Raw genomic sequence first — 21,791 nt, 5'->3', positions numbered from 1 at the left:
GATAGCCACATGAACATCATCACTACCGCATACAGAGCAACTTGGTGAAAATCTCTCAAGACTTCAGTACAAGCAATTCCATCAGCACCCAGCCAACATGCTGTCCACTGTTATACTCAGCGAAGGACTTTGCGGTTGGACCCGGAACTGTGTCAGGATCTGGCTGTTTTGCTATTTGGGCCGAGGATCAAGACTGTTGTGGGATACTAACAGGTTAGTAAAAGACTAGTAAGGATCAGTAGCCAATTGAACATAGTCAGAACCGCACACAGATAAACTTGATGGAAATCTGTCATAACTCCAGCTAATGCAATCTCAGCAGCTCAGCATATTTACATCTGCATTTCAAAAAGCTAAGGTCAATGTGGAGAAGGCCGTCGTTTTTTTCGCTAGGAAGACCGTCATAAGGTCAAGAACTCTCGTATTTTTAATTAATTATCAATTCATTTATTCATGCAAAACAATTACACCGTGACTTAGTACAAGTACTGGAGTAACCAGTTTGCAATTTGTATACGTATGTCGCTCAGGCACAGTCAGAAGGAAGAGCTTCACCCTTTCTGCTCTACCGACCTTCTATAATCGAAGTACGTGTACAAACGCAAGTGACGAAAGCATTTGTAGACGATCTCCCCTTGAAGACGTCTTCCCCATATTGACCTTATTATATTCGATTACATTATTGTTCCAGGGAGGTTCTCCTGGAAAACTGCCGCTCTTACATGGAGAAGACCCACGGAGGCACGCGCGCCGTCACCACCGAGCTCAAGTACCTCAACCTGGACCCCACCGCCTACCAGCACCTGCCGGAGGAGGACGATGATGAAAACGACGTCTACTACGGCATTGAGAAAGGTTTGTTCTTATTTTAGGATTTATTTAACGGGTTTTTGAAGGCCCAGAACAAATCCCGTGTTAAAATTAAGAAGACCCCACACTAGCGTCTCCCGGGCGTCGTCTTGTCTAGTCTATGGCTGCTGCTCGACGTAACGTTGGCGCACCTGCGCAGAGACATTATTTTCTATAGCGCTGAATAGACACCCACGCTCAAATGTCGCTAGTGTGTGGGTTCTCTTAGGTAATTTACGGTTTAAAAGTCAAGAGGGTGCAGTGTTAGGGTCGGCAACGCGCATGTTCCTCCTCAGGAGTTGCAGGCGTACATAGGCTGTTTGTTGTTTGTGTTTAGTTCTTCAAAATAACTTATTGTTGTAATTTTTTCTGAATTATTTTTCTCACTGCACCCACATTCGAGAATTTCTGTTTGCCCTATGGTTGACTGGTAGAGAATGCCTTATGGCCGCCATTTGTACTTTTGTTTATTTTGCAATAAAGTAATAGGCTGCGGAGACTACTTGCCATCAGGCCGTATGATTGTTTGTCACCGTCATACTACAAAAAAAAAACCTTTTTTCACTATTGGTTAAGTAATTTATTTGTCTAATAGGCATTAGACAAATAAATTAATATAACCAACCTTATAATTGTCTACAGGGTATGAACATGAGGTCCAATTCGAAGAGCCAGAAGAAATATGGCAAAACGCATTCTTCGACCCAGAACAGACGGAAAGTGCCGAGGACAGCGAAGTAGACCGGGGATTCGGCAAGAAAAAATCTAAGGCTAGTATTGTCGATTCTGAAGACGAAGATCCGCTGAGCACTGTAGCAGACGCCAAGAAAGAAAAGAAGAAACGCGCCAAAGAGAAGGACAAGGAACAAAAAAAGAAGAAGACACACAAACGAGATGACAACGAAGATGGCAGCACAGAGCGACGAAAAGACAAAGATAAGAAAACCAAAAAGGAGAGAAAGAAAGACAAGTCTGAACAACCAGCGGCAGGATCATTGAACAGTTTACTGGGAATGAAAGTCGCTAAAGTGTCCTCACCAGTGCAGGACGGAGAAAAGAGAGTAAGAAAGAAGAAGGAACGTCGAAGAGAGTCCACTTTTAGCTACGTCAGTGTTACTGACAGTGACCAAATCTCCGACGATCCTAGCGTTCTGGTCGATGGAGTGTTCTCTATGGACGAACTCAAATCGCCAGAAAGACTTAATGCAGATGTACAAATACCTGACAATACTAAAACTACAATTAAAAGTGAGATACAATGCCCTGTGATAAATGAAATTAAAACTCGACCCATGAGCTCACCGACAGTCACAACGACAAGTAGTGACTCTGATGTGACAAGAGCGAGATCGCCTTACTTGACACCTAACCAACTAGCTCACAGACACGTTGTTAATCCAAAAGTGAAATCAAGTCTGCATAAACTCCTACAGTTTAGAAGGAACCAAAATAAACTTAGAGCTGTGGCTAGACCGGCTCCAGCCCACACTCTAACACAGACCAACTTGGCTAGACCACCCTCAGCCCATACGCCAACGCAAATCAACTTGGCTAGACCACCCTCAGCCCATACGCCAACGCAAACCAACTTGGCTCGAACACCCTCGGCCCATCCTCCAACACAGACCAACTTGGCTAGACCATCACCAGCCCATACTCCAACACAGACCAACTTGGCTAGACCATCACCAGCCCATACTCCAACACAGACCAACTTGGCTAGACCACCGCCGGCACATACTCCTACGCAAGGCAGTTCACTTGTTGGCATGAAAATATACAATCCAGATGAAGTACCTAAAGTCTACTTAAATAAAAAACAATGTAAACAGTTGGAAACACTTTCAAATGACGTGAATAATCTAATGAAAAGCAATGCTGATTACATGCCTAGAACACCTTGTAAAGAGTCTAAAGATAAACTACAAGGTCAACAGAATGTATATAACACACAGAAGCTTCCACAGCAATACAACAATCCGCTGCACATGTCACAAAATGTGCTGAGTGAAAGCCAAAAACTTAGTGAATACACAACAAATAGTCCCGTAAAAGTTGCACAGCAACCTATTCTTAACCAGTCATCAAATAGTACTCAAACGAATTATACTTCCCCTGCGAAAACAGCGGAGCATGTGCGGCTGCAAGATCTAAATGTTACGCCACCGAAGCCAACAATAGTGTATCACCCATTACACAGATCCATGCAAAACTTATCTACGGATAAACAAGAACTTCCCAAAAAACCGCTCCTAATAAATGACCCTAATTACTTCAGCCAGCAACACGTCAAAGCTTCAAATGCTTCACAGCTCTCGCCAAAAATTATTAGCAATACAGTCATAAAACCACCAAGTCAAGCAGCTACGGCTAAAGATGATTTCACTAAATTGCAAGCGCACAGCAATCTACATCGAACTTATATGTCTAAACCCGCGCAAAATGTAAATAGTCAAATGACGAGTTTGAAAAGCGACCTTATGCGATCACAAACGCTATATGAGAGACAAAAGCTGAATAATTCTATGCAAAATATTACCGAGGTGCCACGATTCAGTCATGATGCTACAAAAAGGCACATCCCCACACCTCAAGATATGCCACATGGTCGAGCAAGTAATGCGAAACCGTATAATGTTACATCGCACAATGATGCATTAAATTCGACCCAACCCATGCATTCTAATAGCACACAGACTTGTCAAAGTGGTTCAATGCAAAATCGAGAGAGAGTTGATGTTAAGACTCCACTAATATCAGAAACTAATGACTTTGACGACCTTTTGAAGGAACTTTTCAAATCTATACATGCAGGCTCCGATAAAAATGTCACGGTAGCTTTAAATAAAGATGTTAAATTGACTATTCAAGCACCTTCAACGTCAGCAAAAAGGACAGACTTAGTAACTCCTCAATGTGCCAAACAACAGTTACAACAAAAGAAACCTGAGAATGTGCCTACCACTTTCTCTCGACTCAGTTACATGCATAAGAATAAGCAAAACGAAATCAAAGTACCGTTAACAGACTCTATTAATGTAGAACTAAACAAAAAGATAATCGAACACAAAATAAGTAAGTCCAAATGTATGAAAAATGAAATAACATTATCTAGGGTCGGTATAACGAACCCGGATACACAAGACCCACAGAAAATGATTAGGAGAATCGACCAATCTGGCTCAGCCTTAAAGAGAGGTTGTCCCCTACTGTCTAGTATGTTAGAGTCTACAGCGTCACCTAACGTTCAGCCCCATAGCAATACGCCTACCACCAGTCACAATGCTGCTGACAATCTGCCGAATAGAGAAGACGCAGATTTACTACTCCTACTGCGCAATCCAACTCTTATGAAACCAAATGCCAATATATACAAAGATAATGTCCCAATAGGGTCTTCCACGAGCGACGGATCACACCAGACTCTAAATCCTCAAACCAAAGTAGAAACTCAGGTTTCAAACCACCAAACCTTGGTGGGCACCAAAGTAAAAAACATCAATATCTTAGACACTTGCTCGACGACGAAAGAATCATCGTCAGATGATGAGTGGAAACGCGTTATGGATGCTATAAGAGCCCGAAAAACAGAGCCGCTTGGTCCTAATGCATTAGAGCTAGCGCTAAAGAAAGACCAAGGAAGACATTCTCAGGGCAGTTCGCGGACAAGCGGCAAGCGTGCGAGTGAGCTTGGACAAAGTTCATTACAGAATAGATCTTCTGACACTAAGAAACGCGAACACCATAGCTCAAAGACTAGCTCAAGTACTCGTACCCCAAGCACTGAAAAACATTCCGAAGTACCTAAAAAGCCTAGACAAGCTGAAGTTATCAGAAAAGTATCTCCGGAAATGCTTAAGAGACTCGAAGTTCAAAATAAACATTCTAGTTCAAATATAACAAGGGAAACTCCCCATACTTCCGTGATTCCAAATTCGGACTTCGATATGCTAGACGATCTTATAGATGACGATTTACGTCGAGAATTAGGAGAAATATCTTCTGATGAGGACGCTTATACCGTTCAAAATGCAACTTTAGTTAAAGGAAAAAGTCACAAAAACATTCCAAAGCCAAACTCTATTGTTTCCAAGGCAGCTAATATGCCTAAAGAAAAAACTCACTTTGTTAATCCTAAGACAATTATACGTAAGAATCAACCCAATTCAAATACGGCAGATAATCAAGATGGTTCTGGCGTTAATGCCTTCTCCACAACTAACTATCCGAATGTGATAGTAAATAATTGTAGTCATTCAGGTGCACAACCTACAAAAAACAGTACACCAGAAACTAAACCTAAGATGGTGCAGCAATATGCACCAGCTACCACAATCATAACTGATCAAGTAGCTCAGAATACAGCTAACAATATACTGACACATATAGAAGCGAACCACTATGTGAACAATATTTTACCGACAAATGTAATTATCGCATCAGTGCCACAACAGCCTGTTGTTGTTATACGCCAAGATCTTGTTTACGATCCATACCCAACGATACGTATTCATGAGAGCCAAGTGAATGCCGAGCTTTGCGCGATAAACCAAAATGTATATGCTGTAAACGCAGCCCCTAATTTAGCACTATACCAAACTACGCAATTTGCTGCACCGGTAATAAATCCAATTATTATCGGTAACGCTACGACTACCACTAATGCATCAAACCCAACCGCAATGGGAAATGAACATGTCACTCAAGACTTTGTAAAGGAAGATTCCAACATGCCAGTTGAAGATAGCATAAGCCTGGAAACTGCACTTAGACTTTCAGATGCCCTAAATGAGACTCCCGTACCTCCAAATCTAGATTTTAATATGAACAGGAATTGTGAAAGAAAGGTGCTATCTCAAGTGCATGAAAATCATACGAATGATGTCGACAAGGAATCTCATATAGGCAGGTTTTCTAATGACGATGTCTCTTTAAAAGCGGAACAAGACAAGGAGAGAATAAAACTAAAGCGCCAGTCTCTTATAAATAGAAAGATATGTCACTTGGGCGGGCTTCCACCTATAGCTCTCACATACACACCGTTAAGGAAAAAGCTTTTACAACAGGAATCGCCGAAAAACGGCACTGTTAAACCTAATCCCAGATTAGTGCCAAGCACTGAAAATGGCATAGTAGCGGCAACCGCAGGTGTAAAGGCTCCTGCAACTGAAGCGAATAATGAAAATATAGTTTCTACAGTTCAAGCGTCAAGTGCAAAAGAGAACAAACAATCTTGCCGTCGTATTTGGCTAAGATCATCAAATAAGATAACGAATAAAAAAGTGGCACCGGTTAAACGTCCTCGAATGCCACTTAATAGAAAGAAAATTAAACTAAAAGTAAAAGATAATACTATTACGCATGAAAATACGACTATTACTAATGTAAAAAATGAAAATAAAGACGGCATAAAATTTACAACGCGTACTTCAAATAGATTACTCAATAAAAATAAACCATCAAGTCCATTAGAAACGCAACAAAATGTTACTGATAATAACGAACTAATTGATTTTGAAGAAGAGCTAAACAGTTCTATAGTATTAAAGTCCTCAGCTGCAATGGTTGAGACTCACAAGCTTGAAAACACGTTGATGCAAGAACTGGAATCAAATGATTCAATAACAGAACAAGATAAACAATCAGAAGATATCAAAACTACTGAAGTCACATCTCAATCTACAAATAAATTGGAACCAACAGTGGTGATAGAAAAACTTAAAAATCAACTAGGCGATCAACTTGTTATTAAAAGTACGCCCGTCAAAACATGTGTAAAAGAAACAACTGTTCTCGCTAAAAATCAGAATCTGACAATATTAGAGAATAAAGATAATACCGAAGACTGTGTTATCCCCAAAACGTGTACATCGAATAAAATCGATGTAATAGCAACACCCAAAACTTCTGGTTCTGAAGCTACCGGACCTCCGCTTTTTGTTGATGAAGCAAATAAGTTAAAGCCAACTGTAGTCGAAGACCAGAAAGTCATTAAACAAATATCTGCAGTTGATTCATCGATTCTGCTTGATGAAACTAATAAATTGAAGTCGGTGGTAGTTGACGACTTAAACGTTGTCAAACAAAAAATAGCAGTCAATTTACCACTTAATGATCAAGAAGTGGTTAAACATTCTGAACCAATAGAAAATGTGTCTACTTCAGTTCAGAGACGTGAAACAGATTCCATAGAAGTCAGAAAAGATGAATTAACAAATAATAAGCCACAAATATTTACTGTTGTACCGAGCACAGAGATGCCTACAGATACAACGACGGTTTTCCAATCGAACAGTACTATTATTTCACCAAATACAGTCACTACGCCGACAAATGCTGAAAGTGAAATAAATATTGAAAACGATCCTAAAAAAATAGTGCAATTACCACCCGTAGAGTGCCCTAAAGTAAATATTCATCCTGTGTCGATGGTAGAAGACGATATTGCGGAAATCAAAGAAACATCAACAACAGAAGCTCATTCGAAAACAAAAGACGTGCTTTTAAATACTAAAATACAAAATGTAACCCGCTTGATGAAACATTGAGTAAAGGACAACAGGAAACGATAGGTACAAGTAAGTCGCTTTTGTGTAAGGAAAATATCAATGAAGATGTTAATTGCAAAAGTGCAAACCCGAAATGTAGCATAGAAAAGGTGGACGACCGCAAATCTAAAATAAATGCCAAGCCTGTCACACAACATAACGATCTTAAAGACATTGAAAGGCCTGAAGTACAAGCAACACCTAATGCATTGATAAACGCTAGTTGTAAAAATGTCACTGATGCTAAAAATAGTCAAAAGCCAGGAACATACATGAAAGGAGATTTAAAAATTGTAGAAGTTTCTTTAAACGACCCAAATAAAAAATTAGTTCGAATTTTTCTTCCGAATGGCAAAGTATTCAAAGCTATGATTTCTGGTAAAGTACATGGTGCTATCGATTCTTTGTTCGACCACCCCACCATGCGAGCTATGCTAGCGGGAAACGTTCATAACGACGGAAAACGATACACTGTGAATTATAAACAAGTCCCGGTGAAAAACGATCCCACTAAAAAATGTTATCAAATTCAGGACTTAGATATTAAAGAGGCAGTCGCTGCGTCGAAGCCTGTTGATACTGTAAATTTAATCAGTGACGACGAAGACGAGGTTCAGGCTCGTACTTTTAATACTGAATTTGGCAAATATGCCACAAATCATGATCAAGAAACAATTGCCATACATCAGAAAAAGTTTGACCAAAGATGCCAAGTCCAAATGCTTAAAGGTGACTTATTTAAAAGCAATAGAACGAAGCCTAAATCAAAATCATTGCCGTTGGAAAATAACTCGTTACTGACCAGACATCAGAGTAAAGTTTTATCTAATGCATCATCTATGACAAGTATAATTACTAAAGAAGAATCTGGTCCCACCGCTGATAAATTAACCCAAGCACAAATAACCCCTATTCCTCCTCCTATAGTCTCAAATACGACTGATGTCATCGAAATTGACGATTCTTCTAATGACAGTATAGAAAACCAAATACTAGATTCGGATGATAATAAAAACATAGAGCATGCGAAAGTCGCGGCGCTGGCGAATTTATTGTTACAAGATCTTGCTGTAGAAACAGACAAAGTTAACGTGCCTTCTCCTGTGAAGAGCGGAGCCGCTGTTGTTAATTTGAAGAGCGCATTACTACAAGATCTTGGCATAGTTCCTGCGGAAACTCCAGTAATTGACATAACTGAAAATGACGACGAGGAAGTGGTAATTTCAACAGACGTTCAGCAACAAAATAAAAATTGTGACGAAACAAAAACGGTAGCTGTTGCGACGGAAGAAAATAAGATAATCAGAAATGAGGAACAATATAATCTTAAAAAATGTGTTGTGAAAATAGTTAAATGCGAAACGCTTATTAAGAAATATGAACTTTTGAAAAAAATGAAGCATTGCTATGTTAAAATGGAACGGCTTAATAACTCGATTTTTCAAACTGAAAGCGTTTGTAGAATGAGTGAAAAAACAAGTGATATCGAAACAGACGAAATGAACCAAGACAATGCTGAAGATTTCATTGAATTTGATGTTGATGAACCATGTAGATCACCACAGTTATCACGTTATCCATCATTATCAATTTTAAATAATTGGGATGATGACAGTCAACCGTCTCTGGAAAACCCAGCCTGTACCTCACCGGTTATGGAAATTTACGATACGTTAGTACATTTGCGTAATAAACTAAAAACGGAAATGGTTAGAAAATCAACAGTACTGCTACCATCGACTTGTGATTCTGATTGGACCATGACAAAATTTGGATACAGCACTCAAGAAATTCTATCAGCGTCATCTAACGTACCAGTAACAGAAAATCGAAACCTTTTTCCCGTTTGTGATAACTCTAGGAGTGCCGAAAGACTTATAGTGACATCCGAAACACCCAAACTCATAACGATAACATTAAAATTTCTAGAAGATAATCCCAATTTACTATGCCGTTGGGAATTTGCGCGTAGAAGGGAATTAACTTTAAAAGTCAAATCTTCGCCAAATAAATTAAAAAGAAAAGCTGAAGATGTCGTATGTGATAGTGATATTGTTGCCAGTAAAGTATTGAAATTAAGGACATTAGCGTTGAAAAGTTTAAACTCCAGCCTTAAAACTCCTAGTATTCCTTTTGAAGTTTACCCCAAATATAAAACTACGACTATCGAAAACATTGAAGATGTTTGTCTGATTGTGCAAACTGACAAGACAAGTAAAACTGATATGAATGCGCATAGTGAGGATAAGCACGGAGAGACCAATCTACAAGATACAAAGATAATTTTTCGATTCCATAATGAGTCCAAATGATATTGAAAAACTTGAGGGAAAAACGCAAGTACCCGGTAGTCCTATGGACAATACAGAGACGGAATCCTCGGAACCAGCTCAATCTGATATAATATTGGGTGACGACAATAAATCGCATTTGATAAAGGTTGAAAATAGTGTTGCATGCTATATTGATACTGACGCCAAAGATATTTTATTAGAATATCGAGAACTATCTTCCCCTTCATTGCTCAGCGATTATGTTGAAACTTTTGATGCAGAAAATGAAATAAAGAAAAAGGTATTCAATGAAGAGGTAGTAAATGTTAATACGCCCCAATCAAAGGTGATAATAGCGGACAATCAAGAACTATCATGTCCGCCACCGGTTAGCGATAGTACCAGAAGTGATAATGAAGACAAACAAATAAGTACAGACGCTACTACTGAACAGTCAGCAAACGATACACCAACACATTCGAGGGATGACAATTCTGCCACATGTCTGGAAAAACTTGGTGATGACAACGACAAACCAAGCTCTTCACCGCCGTTTATTCATACAATTGAAAATAAACGAATAAGTTTGAGCATTAGCAATGAAGAGACACAGCCGAATGACATTTATCCTTTAAATGAAATTAACTCATCAGAAGACAAAGATATTATAGAAGACCAAGAAGTAACATCATCATCGCTCACCGATAATAAAGGATTTGATAAAGGAAGTGATATAAGTATTAATATAAATGACGCGGAGGCAGTAAATGATGTATCACAATCGAAGGAGGTAGAATATTTCGCCGGATTATCTAGCGAAACTGACGGCTTAGACAGTGACATTACGAAGGATAACCAACAAATAACCTCTCCGTTGTCACGTAACGATAATGCTGAAGCTGTCAGAGAGAAACCAATGGATATTAACTTGATGGATGTTATAGAGAACAGCCAAGAAGTGACATCACCATCGCTCTCCGATAATAATGAACTTGAAAAAGAAAATGAAATGAGTATTAATATCAGTGACGAGGACGCAGTAAATGTTGTATCACAGTCGAAGGCGGTAGAATATTCCGCCGCATTATCTAGCGAAACTGACTGCTTAGACAGTGACATTGCAGAGGATAACCAACAAATAACCTCTACGCTGCCACCTAAAGATAATGCTCAAGCTGTCAGAGGGAAACACATGGATGTTTTGGAGAACAGCCAACAAATGGCATCACCATCGCTTACCGATAATAATGAATTTGAAAAAGAAAATGAAATGAGTATTAATATCTTAGACGAGGAGGCAGTAAATGATGTATCACAGTCGAATGCGGTAGAATATTCCGCCGCATTATCTAGCGAAACTGACTGCTTTGACAGTAACATTGCAGAGGATTACCAACAAATAACCTCTCCGCTGCCACCTAAAGATAATGCTGAAGCTGACAGAGGGAAACGAATGGATATTAACTCGAGGGATGTTATAGAGAACAGCCAACAAATGGCATCACCGTCGTTCACCGATAATAATGAATTGGAAAAAGAAAATGAAATGAGTATTAATATCAGTGACGAGGAGGCAGTAAATGATGTATCACAATCGAAGGCCGTAGAATTTTCCGCCGCATCATCTAGCGTAACTGACGGCTTAGAAAGTGATATTACAGAGGATAACCAACAAATATCCTCTCCGCTGCCACCTAAAGATAATGCTGAAGCTGACAGAAAGAAACAAATGTATATTAACTTGATGGACGTTATAGAGAACAGCCAAGAAGTGACGTCACCGTCGCTTACTGATAACAATGAATTTGAAAAAGAAAACGAAATGAGTATTAATATCAGTGACGAGGTGGCAGTAAATGATGTATCACAATCGAAGGCGGTAGAATATTCCGCCGCTTTATCTAGCGAAACTGACGGCTTAGATAGTGACATTACAGAGGATAACCAACGAATAACCTCTCCGTTGTCACGTAACGATAATGCTGAAGCTGTCAGAGAGAAACCAATGGATATTAACTTGATGGATGTTATAGAGAACAGCCAAGAAGTGACATCACCATCGCTCTCCGATAATAATGAACTTGAAAAAGAAAATGAAATGAGTATTAATATCAGTGACGAGGACGCAGTAAATGTTGTATCACAGTCGAAGGCGGTAGAATATTCCGCCGCATTATCTAGCGAAACTGACTGCTTAGACAGTGACATTGCAGAGGATAACCAACAAATAACCTCTCAACCTGAGAAAGAGAAAGAAATGGATATTAACTTGAGCAATGAAGAGGCAGTAACCAATATGTTACAGTTGAAGGACGCAGAATGTTACTCTTTCGACAGCGACATTACTAAGGATCATCAAGAAGTAATGTCTCTTCCACCGCCTAGCGATAAAATTGAAACTAACGATGAAGATAATCAAATGAGCATAATCAACAGCAACGGACCGCCAAAGGGGGTAGAAAATGACTTGGCAGGCTCACTAAGGGAAACTGACTACTCCAACAAAGACAATATAGAGGACATCCATGTTGTAAGTGCGCCATCGCCTTTTAGTGATAATAAGGAAACTGTTCATACTGATGAACGAATAAGTACAGACCTCAGTGAAATTGACACTACCGACAAAGATGCTTCAGAGGATACAAAAACAGTAAACTCTCCGCTCACCGATCATATTGAAACTAAAGAAAATCAGATGAATAAAAATGACAGTAACCAAGACCCAATTACCGATACTTTGCATACAGAAGAAACTGATAACAGTGATGGATTTGATGAAATTTCTATAGACCAGCTGCCTCCTGATGTTTGTGAAGTTGTAGTTATTGCTACAGACGTTACCGATATAGATATTGTTGAAACGTTGATGAACACCAGTAAAGACATAACCCAAATGGTTAAAGAGGATGCTTCGGAAGTAAATCACGATTCGGAGATTAAATCACCAAATTTTATAGATAGTAATAAAATTGCTTTTAACTATCATGATTATATTAAACAACCAAAAAAGAAACAAGACATTACTACACCAAATTTAATAAGTAGCCATATTACTGACTGTACGAAAGATACTGTTTCCGTAAATGATTTTAATATCAATAGCTTAAGTTTAAAGGAGCAGTTTAGAAAGGACACACCATCTTGTGACATAATTACTAACAAAAATTGTCCTTTACAATCAAAGCCCCAATGCAAATACGAGTTAATTCAAGAAGATGATTTCTTAACTGTAAACATCACAACTGAAAATGATGAAGACAGTAACAAAACAAAAGCTGTATTTGTAAGTCCCAACGTTGAAGAAGACACAGTTGCCGTTGCGTCGCCTTGCTCTAATAATGCTGATGATATCAATCTCAAAGGTTTTGAGTTTGAAGATGTATACATATTTCCACTAAGCCAAGCAGGCAGCAATAACAGCAACGTATCTAACGACAGTCAAGAATTAAATAGTGAAAGCGGGACTGACTATGCACCGAATGACTTACACGATATCGATTTTCACGTAAAAGAACCTGAAATTACGTATTCCCGAAAACGTAAAATCAGCATGAGAGATGTAAAAATTTCAGAAAAGAAATACAGAAAAAGTAAAAACATTGACTGTTCAAAACAAACGCAATTCAGCATGATCGAATTAGCCTACAGCAAAGAATATAAGCGACTATTAGATTATTGTTCGTCAGTTAAGTTTTCATATTCACGCCCTTTTCATAAAGAATGTATTGAAATTGAAGATCTAATGGGCAAGTGGCCCATAAATAGCGATTGTTATGATGTGGCTCCAGACGACATTGTTGATGAACGTTTATTTGTTGATTTAGAAGATTATGATAGTTATCAACCGGATCCCGCAACACAAACATTTGTTGAAGAAATTAGTTACAAATATAATAAAAGTGATGCCGCCCAAGAAGACCCAAAAATGGAGACTACTAAAACAAATTTCAATATGGGTTTTGGTGAGGGGTCCGGCAGAGTCATCCAAATTTTGAAAAAACAAAGCGAATCAAATATTTCGGCTGCGACTCTGTCGGACGTAAAGCAATCTCAGCCGGTTTCTAAGTCCGTAGACCCCGACGACTGCAACGATGTAACAACGAACAACGACGATCAAATAAAGAAGATAAGGCAACATGTAAATTTCATCGAACTACGGGATAAGGTTCGGCAATTTTTTAAGAAATCATCAATTGAATTGAAATATGACTGGGTGCAGCAGAATACTAAAGATGAACTTTACCCGGAAGATTTCATTTTTGGTCTTTGTAGTTTAGATTATGTAAAACCAGTCCCAACTGACGTCATAGTTCAAGTGGTTCAAGTAGGCCAGCTTCCTGTGAGTGCAGCTGCTCAAAATCCAGTAACGTGTGACCCGCGAGTAACACAGGTTTCGGACGCCAGTCCGTCCCAGTGTTCAGTGGACAATAGCCCCAACGATGACTCTCAATCTGAAATAAAAACCGAATATACAGAATTAACAACTGCCGATTTGTCTTTACCTCTCCAAGAATATGCGCAACAAAATCAAGCTAGTCTCGCATCTCAAGACAGCAATGTTGACCTTACTGAACAAACGATTTCACTTGAAATGGAAATAAAAGCAGAAGAAAGCCCTGAAATAAAACAAGAGCTGCCGGACATTAAAGAGGAGAAAAGTAACTCTTCTGATACAGAGTTGCATACTCTAAATAACGCAACGCCCGAAAGTATGGATTATTCATTCGAAAATAAAACAGCCAAGTCTGATGCCAAAAGTATAAATTATGACTTTTCTGAGCATAACAGTTCTGAAACGTTTTCTCAGCAGCGTCAACAAAATGGAACCTCGGAGAAAACAGATCAAATCGCGCATGCCATGAGCGCTGCTGGCATCACTACAACACCAGAAACTGTAACTAACACTAGAGCTCATGCTTTAGTAAATATACTTTCTCAGAAGATACGACAAGGCTCCTTAAACACCACTCAAACTACCACAAATACGTACTCGAAGACATCAATAAACGCAATGGCTCTACAACAAGCCTTAGCCCAAATTTTGCCTCCGCCATTGAATCAGACGGGGTCTAGTGAAACCAGCCAATCGCAGTCGACGCCAGTTGGGCCTCAAGTTTTGCATATTGTGCAAGGAAAGAATTCTTCGGGCAACCAGATTACACTTGTAGATAACTCTCAACAGTCAGTTATAAGCACGCCTAACGCCACCCAGGTTCTGCATATCGTGCAAAACAAAAATGCAACATCGGGCCAAGCTTCAAATGGAACCCTAACACCACAAGCTAATTCATTTAGCGGTCTGTCATTGGTCGACGCAGGTCTTCAACAGGGCGGAAACCAACTACTCCATATTGTTAACACAGGAAACCAGAAGACTGCTAGCACTGGCCAACTATTAAAGCGTGTCAATCTTCTAACAAATCTTACTAACGTACAAGGGTCAAATGAGCAAAAAATGGTACAATTCGTATGCAAGTCTGCGGACGGCAAAGCTATTCAGCTGAACGCACCGCACCAGAGAAGTATGGTTTTAAGACTACAGCCTATTGAGACTCCTAATGCTCAGACCACGCCAGCAAAACCTACGGAGTCTCAAGAATTGAACTCATCTCCAACTGGTTCGACTGCAAATAAAGAAAGCCCTAGCCAACAAGAAATTAAATCTCGTTCCATCTATGAAGAAAATTACGCCAAATTCATACAGAACTCGTCAAGCAAAACGCCTGGCTTAGAAAAGTCTACTAGCTTGCCAAAATTTAACCAAGCATTCGGCAAACCGGTATTTCAAGAAGGCAGTCAAAAACAGGGGGAGACTGCGACTAACAATTCTCATTTACCTCCCGTAAATAATAACTCTGAAAATGCTGAATGCCCGGCGAACGACAATGCAATTAACTTGGAGCACATGGGAACTATTTCAAGTCCGCCGCTGCTTATTAGGAAACCAGTAGTAACTTCTCAATCGCAATCCAATATCGTACAACAAATCAAGCAAACAATCGCTCCCATGAACATTCAAACTATGCACGGTGGCGTAATTTATACGCGTCAAATACCTGTCAATATTGGTGGAGGGCAAACTATAAATTTAATAACAGTCCCTAGCACCGAGTTAATAAATGATGACTCATCTAAAACACAATCGCAAAATAACCAGGGAGAAATAGAGCCTTCTATTATTAAGATTGTTCCTCAAAGCCGGACAGCAACAAATAATGAGAGTTCACAAGAAGAAAATAACAGCCATGCGAGTGGTTCAAACGAAAACGCTCAAAACCCTCAGCCGCAGCCAGTCTTAACGCAAATGAGAATAAAACTACCCATGTTGAGTAAAGCCCCGCAAATGGTGCCTGGTGCCAGAGTCGTCAGGCCATCGTTTTTCCAAATCCAAAGAAACGTTATAAGCGGTGCTAACCAACCGGTATACCAACAACTTGTGTTAACGGCCGCCCCGCCGCTGGGCCAACAAACAATTAGGCTGCCATCTCAAGCAAGCCGACCCGTTAAAGTCCCTTCTGAAAATCAATCGTCCTCTCCTGAATCTCAGATGAGCTCGTCCACATTAGAACAGCTGCGAGAATTTGACATGGTTTTAGAACAAGTCAAAGAGAGAAGCACATCTACACCGAGTGCAAACGCAAACAATAGCTCTTTTAAAATACATACTTCTTCCGACACTACTGATGGTAACGCTTCTAGCAACTGTTCTACAGAATCAACCTCACAAGTACTATACACTATCGGAAACAATCAGTCACTAAATGTGGCTTATGTTAACAGAAAAACTACTGTGACTACTCCCACAACGTCAACCTACGTGCGTTCGCCGGACTCCTCGGGTATCGCAGATTCACCGACATCTTCGACGCACGGACAAATACCTCACACTGTGACCACAGATTCGTCCCCCACGGAAATGTCTTCCCAATCAAAATCCAAAGTGGGCTCTAAATCAAAATCAAGACCGAAATCGACCTCAAATCCACCAAACACCCTTAAATTGAGCTCCTCTGTTCCGCCGAAGACTTCATCGCAGAAACCTTTAGAAGACGAGCAAACTACCCAAAGGATACTGTACATACTCGCTGAATATAAAGAGCAAGTGGAAAACTCACCAGATAAAGATAAACCTGCACCACGTAGGAGGTCCAATCCACCTTCGAACCCAGGATCATCGAAACGCAAGAAGAGTTCTAGTTCACGTCGATCGGGTACGAGGGACATGAGCCCCGTACACGGCGAAGACACCTGCCGAACGATGGGCTCGGAAGACAGTAGCTGCGGTACTTCTCAAGGGGACTGTACAGAAAGCTGTCTAGACAGTCACTCCCCACAAGACAGTCCGCGTAAAGTGGCCCGAAAGATAACCTTTGATCAAGATCTGACGGTCACCCAGCCTCGGCCGCAACCTCAGCGAAACGTTATAGTGGCAGATGGGCAGACGATCACTGTCGCTCGCGGGACCACTGGAAAACCAGCCACTGCAGTTCTGATGCCAGCTAACTACATCTTACCCGTTTCCATGGTGAAAGGTGGCCAGCAGATCGCTATTGTGACCAATCGAGGCCCGAAATTATTGACTGTTGGAGGCGAAGGCGGCGCGACCAATGCGTTGCTACTTCAGCGGTTGATAGGGCCGGCGGGTTTGAAGCCTGTGCTAGCCCGTCCGGGGGTTCGGCACGTGAGATTACCTACGGCTGCGTTACATAACCTTCAAGCTTTTAACTTGGCAACAGCGACAACGGTACAGCCTCCAGACAGCACAGCCTCGCCGACACCGGGTCCAACGCCTCCTGAGCTCGTCGACACGCGCGCCACCAGCTCTCCTTGGACGGACCGCGACGAAGTGAAGCCGGAGCGCAGCTCGAGCCCCGAGGGTTCGGAGCCGTGGAACCTGCCGTCCACCGACGCGCACGATTACACCTACGAAGAGACCGTGCGCACTGACAACATGGATCGAACCGTGTTGGTAAGTTCAACATCAATTCATCGGCCTATATTATACTTGTTAAAATCGTTGGATCATCAGTGGATTTCGGAGTTTAATTTAAATTTATACTAATCCAATTTTAGTTTTTAAGAATAAAATAATGTCTAAAAGCTATTGGCAGATTTTGATAATGATATCTCAAAGGTTACTTTTTGCTGGGACTACTGATGATTCCACTATCTAAGCTACCGTAAAACTCGTGTGACACAAATTTTGCAACCACAGGATCAGATCCCAGATCGATACAGTCCCGATATGGAAGCGCAAAGGATATTTGATAAGATGTTCGACGTAGACTCGAAAAAGTCATACGCCGTCGATTCGCCGCGTTGCACATACGATATAGACCCGTCCGATTGCGACGATAAGGCCTACCAGGTGATATATCGTAGAGCCGTCGCTACCCCTTCAGATCAGACGGCGTGTTATGGTCGCATTTATCACGTGATAAAAATAAACTAAAGCATTAATCACTCTGTAAATTGCGAGAGATATTAACGCTTTAGCAAGTCTTTTTCGCGCGATAAAATCGACCATCATAGGCCCGCTCGTTTAGCTGTCCTTTCTTGCCACTGAAATAGGAGCTGCGATTGTTGGACATTGAAATATAGTCATATAGAATGATGTCAGCAAAACATACGATATCAAGGATTTCGTCCGTAAAAGCAATAAGCTGACACTGCAATTCCACGCCACTACGTAGATACAATTGAAATTCTCATATTTAATACTTAAAGGTTACTGTACAACTTTAACAACTATTGTTAAAACATGTTTTCTAAGTAAATGGTTCATAAATTTACAGTAGGTATTCCTTCGTACAATGCCAATTTTGATTAGGCGAAATATCTTCAAACATGAAATCTATCAATTTTCTTAGTTCAACTAAAGTCTTTAGATCTTTGCTGCTCGTAATTCTTAGGGCCCATTTCTCGAACGGTAAGTAAGTAAGTAAATATTCTTTATTGCACCAACAATTATACATTTTACATACATGTAAAACTACAAATGAATTTTAAAGGAAAATAGAACCAGGTAACAACAGGCGGTCTTATCGCTAAAAAGCGATCTCTTCCAGACAACCTTTAGGTAGCAGGAAATTTCGAACTCATACAAAAGTCAACAGGTAGTGCAAGGAGCTAAATAAGGAGACTATTAAATACAAACACACATACTACTTATATAAGTATTAAAACAATACCTAATATACTAATAAATATACAATATAATATAATACAATATATTACGGACGAACGGTATTAGTTTAATATTATTAGTGTGTTACCATGGGTTACCATACGACTTGACAGTTCGTGGACTAATAATATTTTCATCACACTTGCTTGAAAAAGATCTTATTTGAAAAAGGTGTACTGAAGGACAAAGGCCTATATTATTCCCGCGGGAGTTAAGGATTGTGAAAAAAAAAAAGCTATAACTAGGCTAGGTAGTTGTAACTTTTTTTTTATTATGTCACGAATTCATAGAAACCACGTAGTGTAAATGAGTTTTACTTTTACTTTACGTTTTAAAATACTGCCGTTAATAATTTAATATGTTTGTTTATGTTTAAAAATATTTAATTTGAATAATTTAACAGCAGTTTAAAATATTTTTACATAATTTTCAATCGTGGCTGAATGCCGAAAAGGTCTGTGCCTTTGATGCCTAACCTGTCAAAGAGTGACAATATGGCGGACGAATGTTTGAAATATCACCGTATTTAAGAATTATTTAGCTTAAAATTTAGTTTTTTCTTCGCAAGTCTGATGAAAAACATTGTGTGTAACTCCGGGGGTAAGAATACTGCAACCTCGGGTATTTAATTCCCTTCAGGCTCCGGCTGTCGGGAATTACCACCCTCGCTTCCAAAATTTCACTTACCCCCCTCGTTGCACAATGTCTAATACCGTTCGAGAAATGGACCCCTGAGCTACTTTCTGAGGAAAAGTGCACGATCAACGAAATACAAGCTTATAGTATTTCCAGTTGTCGGTGGTGGCAAGTCAGGGCGTGTAAATGAGTCATTTAGCGAGCCTCTTTAGTAGTCCTGCACGCATACGTTTATTTTGTCAGCTCTCGTTTGGTGTCAGTTTGCCTAAGTGCGCTTGGACGCGACATCGCTTGCTGCAAACGCTTATGAGGAAATGCTAACTGGCGTAAATTCCATAAGAAAACTACGATTTGGTGTTTCCCAACTATAAAAATGTATATACTTTTTTTTTCACATACCTTGTTTTTATTTTTAGATACTAAAATGGAAGTTTACTGTACCCAATTTATGGAACCGATATGTTATTTTAGTATGTAGGATATATAAATACGGCTAGAAATGAAAGAGACTTACCTACTATGTACGGTGACTCATGGACCAACTCCTAGCTTTGCCTCCTACGAGCAGATATGCCTCATAAGTGTTGTACGGTCGCTATAAGATATATCGGGGCGGCCAAGGCGATCACAAATATTTGTTCAAACCCCTACTGTCAAGACGTTAGTTCAGATATTTTTGAGCAACTCCGCCGCTCCGATATATCTGATGGCGACTGTACCACATGGGTTTTATTTGAAATTTTTCTAATTACATATAAGTAAAATGGTAAATCTGTCGCTCTCTCCGCGGGAATTCGCAGCGAAGAAGCGTGAAGCGCTTCAATACGTTTGATTTTTGAGGAAGGTATATTCGGGAACGTAACTAAAAATCGTAACGTTTATACGGACAAAATGCCAGCCCACATTTCTTCTTATGCAGCTTGCTTTCGATAGAAATAAGCATAAATACGAGCACTCATCGAAACTTTAGTGCAGATCACAATTCACTCTTATTTTTCGCTAAAAATATGATTTAAGTTGACATAACGTCATATCAATAGTCAAGCCAGTGTCGAAAAAGTTCGGTGTCGCTTCCAAACTACTTAAGGCATCCTCACACTCGACGATCTCAAAACCGTCGTAGGACTTTTATTAATTCGCCCTTGTTTCTAGTTGTTGTTTTTGAAGTTCTGACCAGGTTAAGCTTCCTACGTGGATTAGTTAGTCTTTCAACTCTAAATGTCTTTATTTTGCATGTTGGTCGAGGTTCTCCCATTGTCGAGTACCCTGCATCACTATCGTGCATGATCCTAATTTTAGGGTGATTCTACAAAACATTACTAGCAAGCCAAATTAAAAATGATATATTATGTAAAGTAAGGAGGCTTAGCACTAAGAATTTCGCACATTGACCCTCCATTTCTATAGCACGTTACGCGTATATTGCTGCCTCGCTCGCACTGTGTAAATGTTCGCTAGCATAGGCGGGACAGCGAAATAATCATGTGCGTGCATACAGATAGGAAATAACGAGTCAATGTACAAAAATCTTCGTGCTTGACGTCCTTTCAAACTAGTACATTAAATAAAAACAAAAAAAAAATACCCAAACATTTTTTCCCGTATTAACCTACATTAGCAGCGTGCAATTGATGACGACTCCTTAAACCACCATCAAATTTTCGCTAAAATAGCTTATTGACCACACCATGTATGGCATGTATAGTAGAGCTATACTGTCTATCTTTAGGTATTTAAAACAATACACAAAATCTATCCCCAAATGGCTCCTTGAGGGTAAAAGAAAACATTACATGATCAAATAATGTAGGTTAAAGTCAGGTCGTTCAGTGACAGATCCAGGCGGTTTTGTATTTGGTTGGTTAGCCAATAAATGTTATAACTACCCGAAAATGTACAAATTGTTTGTTTACTTTTATTTAAATACCTAAAGATACAGATTATAAACTCAGTCGATTTTTCAGGCTTACTTAGATTCAAATCTGTAAAGCAAAGCCATTGTCTCCTTTATGCAGTCCGGTTGGCTACCGAAAGGATTGGCAAAAAAAAACATTTTACTGCCATATCTATATTATTTAAAGAATAACGACTCATACTTCTAGTCTAGGCAAGAATTTTTATCTATATCAAAAAATGAATGAAATTCATCTATAGTAGCCAGCCTTATTTATACAATTTATTATTTTTTGCCTGAAATATTGTTGCCTAAACAACTTATAAATCTTGTAGAATCATCCTAAAGATCTTCATTGTACGGTATATTTCATTAGTCGTTCGTTTCCCCAAAACTAATTATGT

The 21,791-nt window shown here is 39.6% G+C and overlaps 1 protein-coding gene across 1 annotated transcript in view; it reads left to right on the top strand.

Annotated features, from left to right (window-relative positions):
• Positions 1 to 21,791, top strand: part of LOC133530791 (uncharacterized) — a 48,583-nt gene that overhangs the window by 18,583 nt on the left and 8,209 nt on the right. Inside the window, 5 exon segments of the mRNA XM_061868860.1 lie at positions 692 to 855; positions 1,492 to 7,389; positions 7,392 to 9,699; positions 9,701 to 17,639; positions 17,886 to 18,038. Of these exon segments, the coding sequence (XP_061724844.1) occupies positions 692 to 855; positions 1,492 to 7,389; positions 7,392 to 9,699; positions 9,701 to 17,639; positions 17,886 to 18,038 (16,462 nt within the window).

This window comes from Cydia pomonella, chromosome 23 (assembly GCF_033807575.1).
Source record: "Cydia pomonella isolate Wapato2018A chromosome 23, ilCydPomo1, whole genome shotgun sequence".
NCBI lineage: Eukaryota > Metazoa > Arthropoda > Insecta > Lepidoptera > Tortricidae > Cydia > Cydia pomonella.
This window is presented reverse-complemented; position numbering and strand designations above follow the sequence as displayed.